This window comes from Elaeis guineensis, chromosome 2, assembly GCF_000442705.2.
Source record: "Elaeis guineensis isolate ETL-2024a chromosome 2, EG11, whole genome shotgun sequence".
NCBI classification, from domain to species: Eukaryota; Viridiplantae; Streptophyta; class Magnoliopsida; order Arecales; family Arecaceae; genus Elaeis; species Elaeis guineensis.
This window is the reverse complement of record NC_025994.2, coordinates 212,275-227,306: the sequence shown is the minus strand read 5'-3', so window position 1 is coordinate 227,306 and position 15,032 is coordinate 212,275. Positions and strand designations below refer to the sequence as shown.

Here is a 15,032-nt window from a genome sequence, read left to right as displayed (position 1 = left end):
TTCTTCATCTTTACTATACCTCCAACATATCACATCATCATTAAGCCTTGATCCACTTTTCATATTTGAAATGATTCATAAGCTTCACCACTCATCTAGAATCCAATATATCTACAAATAATTTGAAGTGAGTTAATTGTAGATTTATCTGACAATCAATAGGATGATTTCAAATCAACCTTTCTTTGTAAAATAATTAACTCAAATCTCCAATAAATTAAAAGATCTCAAATCAATGTCATTGTGAGTAGAATCAATTCGGTTATTTCTTATGGACAGCTCCCTTCATGATGACCCTTGCATCAATAAATAAATTGACATGAAATCTTGTCCCTTATTTGTTAAAACTCATATAAATCTTTCAAAAATTTGATAATAGCAAAATACCTTAGATCAGCTCCAAAACCTAAACTTTGACTTGAAATAATCAATGCACTCTACTATATCCAACAAACTTAAGAAAGATCAAGTAATCTAATACAAAAGATGGCAATACAAATTATTAAAGATTTCACTAAAATATGTCTCATACTCTCACAATAAAATTCAATCCACCAATAGACCAAATATATATATATATATATATACATACATACATACACATACATACACATACACACACACACACATATATATACACACACACACACACATGTATGTATGTATGTATTTATATGCAAGTTTTATACATAATCCTGTTGTAGGTTCAATGTTTGAAAAATATTTATCTCTTGTATGATGTAATTCTTTTTTAGGCCATATCCTAAACAAATTTATTCTAATAAACCCAAAATTGTAATGATCAAACAATTAATATCAAAATTAGAAAAGCCATTATGATTTTCATCGATATCAAGTTTAGAACTCCAAAATCATTTAAATAACAATTGATCAAGCATGCTCAACATATCAATATATTCTACTTTATTCCAGAGTCAACATCTCTCATACGTAGATCAAACTCTACTTACTGAAATGCAAGACATAACTTATCAATTTTATTATACATATCGTATGCTACTTATACATAAATTTCATTACCATATCTATTGATCTAAAATTCAAATTTTGAGCCCCTATGTTACTTCTATCATGTTCCTAGTACTCAATACCACATAAATCATAGTTTTTAATAATCATAACCTAAGCTCTGATATGACTTATATCATGCCCTAGTCACTTATACCGTAGTCTCGAGTGATCATAACTTAGGCTCTGATACCATTTCTATGACGTCCCAAATTCGGGACATAACATGACCATGCTACTAAGGGATGGAGCCCACGATAACACGAAGCCTATCCATCAGTCATCTAAAATCTATCATAAATAGAATAATAAAAAATTCAATTTCATTATTCATCATGTAATTAAATCAAAATTAGTTCAGAACATCTAAATCCATAATCAAATACAAAATCCTGATCTCATAATTCATAAATAATTACTACAAGTCCATAATCTCCAACAAACTAGGCTTCAGCTATAAAATCTTCAGGTTCGCTAGTGTAGACCCTCAAATCTGAATCATCCTTCATTTTTAATCTTATTTATCTGGATAGAAAAAGAAAAAGAAAAAGATATGAGCTACACTAGCTCAGTAAGTGAGACCTACGCTTCCTTACCAGATCAAGTATAAGTTTTTTATGATAATACAATATTTAAAAAATAATAGATATTATAAAATAAAATATTTCATAGAATATATAATAAAACAAGTCATAAGTACAATCATGCATGCATAAATTCATGAACATTTCGTAAACATGATTCATAAATCATTTTTGTCAGATATTCGTATCATGTTTTCAAAATATTGCTCACAGATATTCGTGCTAAGATCATTATTATATCCGTGACAGGGCCGTGTTTCTTAATTGACAAGATTCTTGTTTTATGTCAATTTTGTACCCGTTGGCAGGGTCATGTTTCGTGTGAATGCTAGCTTCGGATGTCGACTTTTTCAAAAGGATTCGTTCATAGTTATTTGAGAGCTTTTGAAATTTTTATATCTTTTTCTTAAAATATACATATACATAGATGAAAAAATAAAATTTATCCTTCATAAACATGCTATTTTCATAAAACATATTCATGGAATCAATGATCATAATAAAACTTGCTTTTTTTATATCACATATGCCGATCCTTATTTTATGAAAAATATGATTTCATCAAGAATAGATTATTTGCATGAAAAATATGATAATTTAAAAATAAATAAGGAGGGTAAGATTCACTTACCTCGTTCGCCTTAGATCTTTAGACTTTGTTAGAAGAATCGACTAATCCTATTAAAATATTAAAAATATAATTAATTTTTATTCAATGAATTCAATAGAATTAAATCATAAAAAAGAGGACTGTTGATCAGATGGCCGGTCCAACAGGCTGTCTGGGCACGAAACAATTCAGGCCCTCCAAGCTGAGGATTAGATCAAAGCAACTCGATTAAGAAATCGTGGAGCATGGATTGGATCACGACCAAGATCGATCAACAGAGTTCATCAATAGTGGATTTCAAAGATACTAGACATGTCCGGCATGAGTTTGACATATCACACGAATATCAAAGCAGATTCAGATCATCTTATCAGAGTCAACATGGATTCTTAGAAGAGGAAGACATGACTTGACAGGGGTCCATGGATATTCTTAGAGAGAGAAAGTAGGTGAAGAGAGAAAGTAGAGAGAAAGTGGAGAAAGAATCTTTGTATTTCTCAAAAGAGCAATCTATGATCAAAATCATCAAAAGTCATGTTAGGGTGCTCAATAGAGGTTAACGATGATCAAATCTATAAATATATGGTAAGGGTCAGACTAGGATCGAGAATCTGCACGGATATCAAAGTGAGTCCAGATCTTTCTGAAAAGACTTCTAGGTTCATATTGGGTTTCGAAAATTGGATAGAGAGAGGAGAGACTTTAGAAGAGAGAATATCCTTTTTCTCTCTTTTTTTTTGCTTTTTCTTTTCTTCTTTTCTTTTCTTGGCCGTACAGGGGAGACATGGGTGCTCCGTTGTAGTTGGTGGCTGGAAGATCGGGGATGGGCGGCGGCAACAGGCGAAGATTTGGCAACGACAGCCGATGGTGGTGGGGCAAGAGGCAGCCGACGGTGGGGATCGTTCGACGAGAAACAAGAAAGGGGCATGGAAAAATAGGGCACCTGGGGTTTCTCCTCGTTTTTGGTGGTTGGCCGTTCGCCGGCAGTCATGATCTCACCGTGGAGGATCGTGGGGAGGCTGAGGGTCATGATCCAGGAGTGCAGCATCGCGGGCGGTGGCGTCGGTTGCCGGAAAAGGGAATAAAGGTCTTGGCCAAGCAGTGGAAAAATAGGATCTTGTTTCATGGTGGGTTTTCGGTGAATCTGACGGCTGGTGGCTATGCGCGATAGCGTGGGAAGAAGGAGAAGAAGGAGAGGAAGAAGGGAGGGGCTTACCTCAAGTTCTAGTGGTCTCTCCGACTCCAATCTCTGGTGGGCATGGGTCTAAGAAAATTAGTAAAATGGAGAAGAAAGAGGGAGGAAGAAGACAAGAGGGCCGGTGCTTGTCATGGGATCCTTTGGAGGGGGAGAGGGAGTTTTATAGGGTGGAGAGGAGGCCGAATCCTTCCCGGATTCGACTCTCTCCGATGGGATCGGTGGAAAAAGATTCCCAGCGAGAGTCTTCTTCATCGTTTTCTTTTTTTTTTTGTTTCTTTTTTTTTTGTTTTGTTTCTTTTTTTCCTCGTCATGCCCTAAGATCCGTGCAAGGACGGAATTTAGGGCTGGGTATTACAGTAGTCCAATGACCAAAAAATATCAATACAGGGAGAGGATGTATCCAAGTCCATGGCTATGTCTGCCTAGGACATGGTCTTGCTAATATCCTAGCTCAAGTTCTTTGGCTGAATTAACTGACAGGTTCTCACATTGACATACTGCTTAGTTCCACCGAATTAGCTTAAGTATATTAGTTTAGGTGATTAATTTAATTATGACTTAGCATCTTTTACTCAGCATGTCATTTTTGTAGGATACATACCTCATATATCCCAAGGATTTACAAATTTACCATTCAGTGGAGGATTCAGACTAGAGTTGTTTATGCTAATTGCATGCTGAAGGTTTGCTTAAAATGCATGACAGGTCTTACCACACAAATTCTACTTACCCATAATATGCACTCAAGCGATAATCTTTTACATAAAGAAATTCTGGTCGTTAGAGTACATATGGCTGATCTGATGCTAGTGCTATCTGAAATCATTTTCCTTTCCATCTTAATTTTCTGCATCCTTAATTGTCAGGAATGTCGTGCTGCTGGATGTCGTAGTCTGGCAGAAGCAAAAGCATACATTGAGCAGAAGCGGAAAAGGGAATTAGAGGCAAGTGCGCAAAAATCAAAGGAATCTAAGGAAGGTAACCAGGTTGTTGCAAGTAGTAAAGTAATGCAAAAGACAGCACGGCCTATGAACAGAGAAAAAGGTGAATCTGATGGCAGCCCACGAAACACCATTGACAACCACAAAATAAAAGGAGGTGCAGGGTTAGATTCTGGTAGTAAGGATTCGCTCTTTACTTCTGATGATTGGGATATTACAGGACTTCCTGGTTCAGAGTTACTGAGTGAACATGTAAGTGCCCCTGGTTCTCATATCATGCGAGTAGCTGGTATCTTGTGCTTTTGAAGTGTGGATATTTACATTGCATTGTAGTACTCGGCTGCATTTTATCAGTTGAATCATCATAATTTTGTGGTGAAATATTCTTGTATCTCACTCCTAACTGATATTGTCTCCCTTTGGCGATGCCTATTTCGATTGTTCTTCTGAGTACTACTGAAACTTGGCAATGCTTTATTGACATTAAATTTCTGTTTTACAGGAGCAACAATTTTGCTGTCGGAATAGATTGCTGCCTAGTCACTATCTTAAAATGCAGGAGAAGTTGGTGGAGGAGATATTTAGGGGTACTGTTGTCAAAAAATCTGATGCCCATGGGTTATTCAAGGTCGACCCTGTCAAAGTGGACAGAGTTTATGATATCGTGATGAAGAAGTTGGGGCAGCATGATGAGTCTGCACCTGTTTAGTTTACTTTCAGTGTGCTTTATTTTAAAGTCCAGCTTTTCCCCTCTCACATTTGTTTGTGTTTTGACTCTTTTTGCATAAGCTGTTATTAAAATATAATGTTATAAACGTTTATATCCATTGTAAGTTGACCTGCATATGCCTAATTTATATTCTCATTATGATAACTTTGCATGGGTTAACAAAGAACTGCCTCGGTGGCGGAATTGTTCTAATTGTGCAAGTGTTAAAGATGTTTTTTCTTTCTAACTGATTTTCAGGTGTATTTCAATAAAAGGAAAAGCAAACTGCTAATGGATAACATGAGCACTGACGATCTTTAAGTAGCTTCAAGAATTTATTAGGAAGGAATGTTATTGTTTGTTGTATCAAGGACAATTTATTAAATTTCAGTTAATCCATCAAGGAGTTGATATATCCACAGAATCAAATGGATACCTCGTATATTTACAGATGTTCATGGGTACTTGTCAGTTTGCTGCAATCCCAAGTGATTTGATCTTGCAGTCATAATTTTGCTGTATCCCTAGGCGGTTTGTTGTTGTGAATGTAATGTTCTGGTGTTATGACTTGGGAGATCTTGAAGGAGTTAATATAAATCCAGAAATTAGTTGCATAGACATGGTGCTTAAAGAAAAGGGGAAAGTAGGGTGATCTTAAGGCATTGCTTGCATATTTGCAGTTCTTGTCGGTCTGCAGCAATCGCCGAGTGATTTGCAGATCTTCAGTCTGGCAGTTCTTACAAGTTTGCCGCACCCCCTAAATGGTTTATCATTCTATTTTATGGTATGTGCAAGTTTGCATCAATAGGGGAGGTTATATTGGGAAAAATAATGTAATGAGGTTTGAGTTTCTTGTTTCTGTGAGTTAGCACAGCCTTCCCGGCTGCGCATTATTCTAGTTGGTGTGTAATCATCATTCATTTAAGATGGCATGAGGTACTCTGAACGAAGGCGATCTCTACAGCTCGCCCCTGTTCTCATGCACAATATGAAGGAAACGAGAGGGTGGTTCCCATGCAGCAATGGCTGTGAAAGTGAAGAGAAGCCAATCAAAACTTTTAAATATTAAATTATGATTAACAATTATCGAGGAATCAATTGTTGTATGAAATTATGTGATAAAATGAGCCTACCTAATAAAACGTCATGAGATAGAAACATGAAACCGCATCAACCCAGCGCTAATTTGGAGCTTGTGAGAAAACAACTCAAAATCCCCTTCAAAAGCCCTTTTAGGTCTGTAATCATCATTGCCTAGCACCCTTTTGTACTCGACTCTGACTGCCTCCTCCGGAAACTACAGAGGCTCCCCCTCGTAGCACTCTTGCAGTCATTCCCAAAAACCACATACGTACCATCTTCCATTAAATACAGTACGGGTGGCTTGCCTCCTCCGTCACCTCAGAAATGGCATTAACAAAACCGTACACCAACAATAAGACCGAATACGAAGCCTTTGATTACTGGTCTTCAATTGGCTGTTCTTATGAAGCTCCAAGAGCTTTGTATATATGGGGACTCACAATTGATCCCAAGTGGAAAGAGTTTAAACAATCAGAAAGCTTGAACTCGTTAAGCATTAAGACAAAGTTCGGGAATAAATCCGTAGAAAACATAATGATGATTAGTGATGGGACATTACATGGTACTATATTGTTAAAACAATAATAATATTATAATAGCATAATATTGTCTAATATCCTAATACTACACTATATTATTATATAAACATTATTATATTATATTTATTATATTCTTTATACTTATATTAGATTACACTACTTTGCAAATGAAATTTTAAAATAATATCATGCTATCGTAGTATGCATCATTGTCTTAAACTGTATGTTACATTATCTTACCCCCCCCCCCCCTCCCCCCAAAAAAAAAAAAAAATTGTATGTTAAAACACGTCCGTTATCAAATCAATACTTGAACACAATGAGCCATAATAATCTTTATTTTATTGTCGGTACTTGAATTTATTTTATCCCTCATCTGTGAGTTAGCCAAAACACATACACATGATATACAGGGGTTAGAAAGTGCAAACTCATCCACGCTGTTCAAAATCTATCTTCAAAACTCAATATGCAACTCAATACCATCTTCTAAAACCTCCTCAAACTCCCTAACACAAGTTAACAAAAGGTTGGGTTTCATAATATCTTTAGCCAAATGCAAATTTGGTTTATAACCGATAATAAAACCAGGTCTCGTTCACACCTGGTTTCATTTCCATGAAGCCAAGGCTCACCAAAGCCCTTTCCAACAGAGCCTAAGAAAAAGAAGAAAAAAAAAAAAAAAAATCTCTCACCCGCTTATTCTGCATACAAAATGTTCGGCTGCCTTGACATCCTTTCCAAACAGTACCAACTTCCTCGGATGGAAGCCGAAATCCTCCGTAATTTCGATACAGGTCTCAAATTATTACAAATCACAATACTATTCAGAAAAATAAGCACGCTACGGTATCATCTTTAAGTTCTTTTCTTTCAGCCTAATCGGTGTGAAGATTGCTAAAGCTTCATGCTTGAGGCAGCAATGACCAGCCGTATCCTTGGACGATGTGACCAGATAGGCAAACCAATAATCAGCAAATAATAAAAACTCCAAATCCTTCTCTATCAAGGGCATATATCAGTAGAGATGTGCACTAATGAGATACATTCTAAACAACGAACATGTGACCAAGGTTGCCAATGCCAATGTAGCAAGAAGCTTTGTGGAAGCCACTCGTGTTCATGTAGCTATTACAACATAATTAGTATAACTTCAACATATTTTTCACCAACAACAGTCTATGAAATAAAAAAATATGCTCTCAAAAAAGAAAAGTGGGGTGAGGAAAGAGAACATAGAGGCCTCAATATCTTTCATCGAAGTTGATGGGTTAATCACATCTCAGCCCAAACATCTCAAGAAAATGCAATGATGTTTCTCAATCTGAATGCAGATTCATCGACGCCAGAAACGGTTATGTTGCCTCTGTTCCTGCATCCGCCTGCAAAATAAATTGATAAATGCTTTCAGATAGGCAACAGCCAATTGTTTCAAGCAAAGGACCAAGCGTTGTTACCCATTAAAAAAGAAAAAAAAAACTGGTATTTGTGCAAATCCTAGATACTTCATGTCATTCCATTTGTAACAATTTTCTACATGAATAAAAAAAAATCAACTAAAAGATTTTATTGCATGTACATAGCGCTAACTTCATGGATAAACGTACATGTTTTCATAGCAGTTCTCAACTTGCATCAACCAATAAAAAGCCAGTTTGATTAATTCTGCATGATCTGATAGGATGGGCCAGGAGAGAGCAAGGGTGAAGGAAGAACTGGAGAAGGAGAGGGAGGAATACGGGAGCCCAATCCCCATGGAAAAGGGGGAAAAACTGACCCCAAGAGGTCCTTTTTATTTCCCAACATGATCGAGGGTAGGTGATTTTTCCTCTCTGCTATGCTTGGGCCCCTGACCCTCCATGCCCTCTCTCTCCCCCAACTCCCTGCCCCCCCGCGTCCTCCCTTTCCGCCCACACTCTATCCCACCCCATCCTACTGGATCCTGCAAGATCAACCCAACAGCCTTGAGGGCCTGTTTAGCTGTCTGGGCCCAAAATCCCATGGGATTCATGGGATTAGGCCAGTACAACTTGGAAAATTAATTTGGGGTAGGCTTGTTTAGACAAAAACCGAGGGATCTTTGGAGCAAGCTGGCCCGAATCTCATAAGAAGGAAAAAAAACCTCAGCTATGGGATTCAGGCCGGCCCACTCCAAAGGCCCCTGGAATTTTGTCTAAACAAGCCCAGCCCAGGCTGATTTTCCTAGTTGTGCTGGTCCTATAAGATTTTGACCCAGACAACCAAACAAGCCTTGAATGGTGCTAAATTCCTGGCCTAGGCAAGAAAGAAAGTTCTTGCTAGGTCAGTAATAGCATCCAATGGTAAGGGACCTTGGAAATAGTTTAGGCATAGTGAAGTAAAGGATTTAAGGGAGATTGCAGTCATCATAGGGTATACATTAGAAGCAAAGTGCCAAGAAGGAAAATAACCCATAAATAATGAATAAAGAACTGATAAAATAAAAACCAGAAAGATAACACCATACTGGTGTCCATACAGGTACCTTACTGGTTCAGTACAGACCAGTATAATACTGTATGAATATGAAGTTACACATCCATGTACTGGCACAGCAAAAATAAGGGTATTACCTATGTGTCAATACAATAACAGTACAGAGGCATACTGCTTTTGGTAGTTTAGCAATATGATCTGCTACTGACCAGCATGTAAGGGCACTTAAATCCTTGATCGGCACTAATAACTTCTAATTCTGTAATTGGAGGATGAACAGAAGAAGACTACTAAGTTTGAAATATGACAGTTTCCACGTGGAACCTGGTTTTTTCTGATTTTTATATTGGTGAAGAATTGAAAGCTATTGGCTATGCCATTTCGGACAGGAGCAGATGTACAAGAAACAGAATACATACCTCTGGTGTTCTTTTGAGCGCTCAATAAATTCGCTTGCTATGTCATGACCTTGATAAGAAGAAAGTACAGGTCTTATATCGGCTGGTCTGTGGATAGCAACATCTGCAGCGAAAGATCTATTTTATTCCAGACTTAGGTAGCTTAAATACTATAAAGCTATTTACATGGTTAAGAAATTTAAAATGGCTCACATTCAAGAAATGGAATAAGATCCAGCAGTGCAGTATCATCATTTTCAAGTTTCCAGGGCTTAATTGGTACACAGTTCTCTGGCTGAAGGCTAGTTTCTAAAGCATGCCCACTGACATAAATAATTCGTGAAGGATCTCTATTCAGCTTCGCTAGGTCCTGTAAGAAGCTTCCCATCATACAAGAATATGATATTTGTGTACCAAGAGAAAACAAAGTGTGTGGAACAGCATAAATTTAGACATTACAGTAAGATCATGGAAATGATTTAGCACTTTCAAGTAACTAAGTGCATGCAAAATTGAGTGTCAGCAGGAGTTGTGTTGTTGTAGCTTCTTCAAATAAAGAGATAGCAACAATATACAACAAAGTGATATTGAGTTCATATTCACATGGCAGTTGTGGATCACTGCTCTCATTTGTATAGGAGTTCATCTAAGTCCCCCCCCCCAACCCACAAAGAAAAACAAAAAAAAGGAAGAAAGAAACCACCCCATAAATCCACAAAAAAAGAAAAAAGAAGAGTTGGAAACAAAACATTCTTCCAGTATAGCTAGTTTGGAAACTTAACCAGCCATGTTCAGAGGTGTGATCAATGTATTAATGTGTAGTGCTGACACCAAGCACAAGACTAAGTCAACCCTTCATCAAGTATATTATACCAACAATGACATGCCTATGGTGCTCATATCCGTGGATATCGTTCCTTTTTTTATTATTTTTTCTAGCCCACCATGTTCAAGTCTATCAAAAAGAACTATAATGATTCATGCATGATTTTGATACATAAATTTGAAGACCAATCTTCTGAACCCATTTACTTAACTGGATCATGCTATTTACAACAAATGTGCCCCCATGTATTGCGTACTTATGTCACATATTTGCAAATGCCTCCATCGAATCATTGTCTCTGTTTGCATATTTAAACAATTGCTCCTCCAGTTACACAGTACTAAAGCCAATAGTCATCATTACAGACTCATTATGACATCTAGGAAGCCACATCCTGCAATATTGGTTAAGCCATTGCCAATCTTCAATTGGTATTTGACTTACATACCACCCTCTAGATACACCATGGATACTTGCAGATATAACAGGTCTCTCTTTCTCTCTCTCTCTCTCTCTCTCTCTATATATATATATATATATATATATATATATATAAACAGGGGCTGGGGGTGGGTTCTCTCTCCTTTTGTTTTCTGAATGAATGTTTGACCTTCTAACGGACATAATGGATGCTTAAATTTTAGAGTTCATGATAATATTGTGATATGAAGTATGCATTATGATGTTGATGCAATTGTAATAAGTATGCTTATTCTTCGTGGATGCTTCTCTCTCTCTCTCTCCACACACACACACACACACACACACACATATATATATAAACAGGGCATGAGGGGATGGGTTCTCTCTCTTTTTGTTTTCTGAATGAATGTTTGACCTTCTAATGGACATGATGTATACTTAAGTTTTAGAGTTTATTTTTTTAAAAAAATGTAGAGCTTATGATACTATTGTGATACAGAGTATGCATTATGATGTTGATGTTATTATATCAAGTATGTGTTATTCTTTGTAGATGCTTCTCTTATATCAGGTATGTGTTATTCTTTGTAGATGCTTCTCTCTATCTGTCTGTGTGTAAATTTATTTTCAACAATATGGTATCCTATGTTTTGAATAGTTGTTATATTCATGCATCCGTATCACACCATACACATATGTAGTATATACGTGCATGCTTCTTAGCTTCCATAGCATCTATTTGCATCTGTAGCTTTGCCAGAATCTTATGCCACACTTAGCTGAATCCAATGATCTATATCTTGCATTCACAGGGGAAGGCATTTGCATAAGTCCAAAATATGATGCCTCAAATAGAACTCTGTGAAAGATCAAATGATGCTTGGGTATCTGGCCTCCAATCACATCATTTAGTGCTAATCTTGCTTGCAAATGAATAGTGTAGCAAGTGACTGGAGAATAATTTTTGGTTGCTGAAACTTCTCTGCAGACCATTTTGCCGATAACCTACATCACTCATGTTGTTCTAACTAAAAGGGTAAGGACAGAAGCTATGCTAGCATGCCCATTCTTGAACCAAGCTCCCACTCCTTTGCTTACTCTTGTTTCCTGTTCAACTACAGCATGAGAAATAATTCTAATGTTTCCCTCAATTGGATCTCATTCTTTCTTGGAACTCATGTTTTTCTAACTAATAGGGTAAGGACAGAAGCTATGCTAGCAAGCCCATTGTTGAACCAAGCTCCCACTCCTTTGCTTATTCTTGTTTCCTGTTCAACGTCAGCATGAGAAATAATTCTAATGTTTCCCTCAATTGGATCTCATTCTTTCTTGGAATGTAAGGTTAATTTCTAGCTCCTACAGCTGATACTATTGCCTAGGTCACCATATTCTGGACAGCCATACAGCATGCCTGACTCAGTCTGGAACCCTACAACTGTTGCTTACACCACATTGAATGAGGACACATTTCAAAGCTCGAGCTTCTTACTCTATTTATTGTCAATCTAAAATCAACCATCCACTCTTTTGATCTGCTCTTGGGATTACATGTTCTCTTATTTGAAGCCGTGTCTACTCCCTGGCTGTTTTATTGTTGTAGTGCTCTCATCTTACTGAATGTGCTCTTACTTGGGTGAATCCAACTGTTATACCCACCTCTAGCTTCCAAACCCATTCACATTCAACTGGTTATTTAACCTTATAAAACCCTATTTTTTTCCATCCTTTGAACCATAAACTGACCACCCTGTCTTTAACTAAACCTTTGATTATATTTTATCTCACTTATCAATCTATGCCTTAGAGTTTGTTGCACTATTTTCGAATTATTCAAGCCTTTAATGCTCTCATTTGAGAGCAACAGTTAGAACTGTTGTCCACCATAAATTCTTGATGCCAAAGATCCTTTTGCACTAACCCAACTTGATCACTTCTTTTCCCAACATGACATTTCAAGTCCAATATAATATTCTTTAGAATCATCTTTGCCACCAACAGTTTCTTACTGAATGTGTATTCACATTCTTGTCATCATCCACTTTGTTTTTCTTTGCTCCTGTCTGCATGCTTGTATGTGTCCATGGACTTCTTCCTGTCAAGTCATCATTTGATTGGGAAATGTCAATAAAGACTCCAGCAGCATATCCAGGAGGATTTCATAGATTATCAACCACAAACACACACATACACTAAATGCATCTGTCCTTATTCTGATAATACAACTTTCCTATAGGACTCAACCAAGCATGGCAAAATTGACCTGATCGAGAAAGCTCAACCTCAGCCTAACCTACTCAGGTCAGGTTTTGATAATGGGTTTTCCTTAGTTCAGGTTGGGGGTGGGTCAGAATTTCAAACCAAAAATTTATAGGTCGGTTATAGGTCAAAGCTTTGACCCAACTCAAGTCATAAAGGTAGAGTTCTATTTCAGTCAAAATAATTTAGGTTGGGTTGAGTCATGATCTTGTACCAGAATTTTTTGAGTGACTGGTCTTTTTTGATACTAGTGACTTAAATCATTTCGGAAATTAGCCAATAAGAGCTGTAAATATTGGATTTGATAGGCCAGCTTAGGTTTAACAGAGACTGAGTCTTGCAAAATAGATTAGGTTGGACCCAAAATGATCCATCATGGGTATAGGCCGAGAGGCCTTGACCGATATCAGGTCAAGTCGAGTATGGGACAAGGTTTGTATGTTGTCCTTACTTGACCCAACCTAAACTCGACCTAACTCAACCCATTTCACCCAATAGATTCAACCATGTTAGGTTGAGCACTATACTTTTGCATCCTATATTAATTATCTTGCATGATCTAATATGGCATGCAGGTCCTTGATTTGGACAAATAAAAGTCTGACATATCAGTTTATAAAGCTGCATCCCATTTGAAGGGAGACATTTGACCTGTTGCCCCTCTATGTAAACAGATACATACATATAGGTGTATATCTATACATACATATCTATGCACGGTTAAGCCAGCATCCTTCTGATAGTATTGAAGCCTCAACCCTACCAATCTAAAATTAACAAAGGACCTTTTAAATTGAAAGTCCACACCATGACATGATCTATTATTTAGAATACTTAAAATTGAAAAAAGGGCTTCTGAGGTCTCATGCATATACATCAAATGGACACAAAGGAAAATCTCAGTAGAATTAGTGTGCTAAAATATATACTGCACACATATAATTTGCTTCAAAGCATTAATCTTGATACAGACATCAAAATTAGTTATTCATTAAAAAAAAAAAACTATTTGGAAACTGCTAAACTCGAAATCATATAAAAAAAACATTATATTATCAATAAAATTGTCCACTTCAAAGACACTCCATGCATAAGTAGATAATCAACAGAATCTTAGATTTTTGCATATAGGCATTTAAAATATTATAAAATGTGTCTAACAAAGTGAATTCTCAATTTAGATGTTTTGTCATTAATTTTGCATCAGCAGCATTTAGGCTTCAATCCTGCTGACAAGATACTAAATCAGGTCTCTTAACCAAAGATGAAACTCCAGCAACCAAATGAACCCTTCAATTTCCTTCAAACCACCACTATCCTTGGAGAAATCAGTATCATTTTGCTGAGTGAACAAAGGGCTTAACTAAGAAAAATCTAGAAGTAGAAATTCCACCGCGCATTCAGAAACTTGAAATAAGAATTTCCTCATAATAGTTTAGCTGCGAATAACTAAATACCATCTTTACACCACAGTGACTCCAACCAACTCATACATGCAAGATACACTACATAAACGAATTAAAATTGTGCACATATTATATTCTAGCCTTGTACATTATTCAATTTTTAAGCTAAAATTGACTTTACAAGACATGACACTTGTGTTATATGTAGGGGTGGCAATCGGGTCGAGTCGGATCATAAATGGTCAGATCATATACGAGTCGGGTCAGAAAATATCAAAACAGAACCCGATCTGTTTATTAAACAAGTCAGATTTTCAAACCTGAACCTGACCCATTTAATAAACAGATCATCCGACCCGATCCGTTTAACCTGTTTACTAAACAGATAACATGTTTAACCGACCCGATCCAACCTGTTTAACCTGTTTAAAATAGAATCTATTAGTCCAATCCAATATTCCAACCTGATCTGACCCGACCCGATCTGTTTAATCTATTTAAAACAGAATCTATTAGTCCAAGCCAACCTAACCCGATCTAACCTGTTTAACCTGTTAAAAAAATCAGCATGCATAA

The 15,032-nt window shown here is 36.8% G+C and overlaps 2 protein-coding genes across 2 annotated transcripts in view; one reads left to right on the top strand and one right to left on the bottom strand.

Moving 5' to 3' along the window:
* Positions 1-5,236, top strand: part of LOC105034220 (transcriptional adapter ADA2) — a 41,381-nt gene extending 36,145 nt beyond the window's left edge. The window contains 2 exon segments of the mRNA XM_010909276.4: positions 4,288-4,614; positions 4,865-5,236. Of these exon segments, the coding sequence (XP_010907578.2) occupies positions 4,288-4,614; positions 4,865-5,071 (534 nt within the window). The 3' untranslated portion in view covers positions 5,072-5,236.
* Positions 5,237-7,672: 2,436 nt separating this feature from the next.
* LOC105034212 (mitochondrial import inner membrane translocase subunit TIM50) overlaps positions 7,673-15,032 on the bottom strand; it is a 31,195-nt gene continuing 23,835 nt past the window's right edge. The window contains exons 8-10 of the mRNA XM_010909267.3: positions 9,759-9,915; positions 9,567-9,669; positions 7,673-8,075 (exon numbers count right to left, since the gene is read on the bottom strand). Coding sequence (XP_010907569.1) covers positions 8,030-8,075; positions 9,567-9,669; positions 9,759-9,915 — 306 coding nt within the window. The 3' untranslated portion in view covers positions 7,673-8,029. The remainder of the gene's footprint in view (positions 8,076-9,566; positions 9,670-9,758; positions 9,916-15,032) is intronic.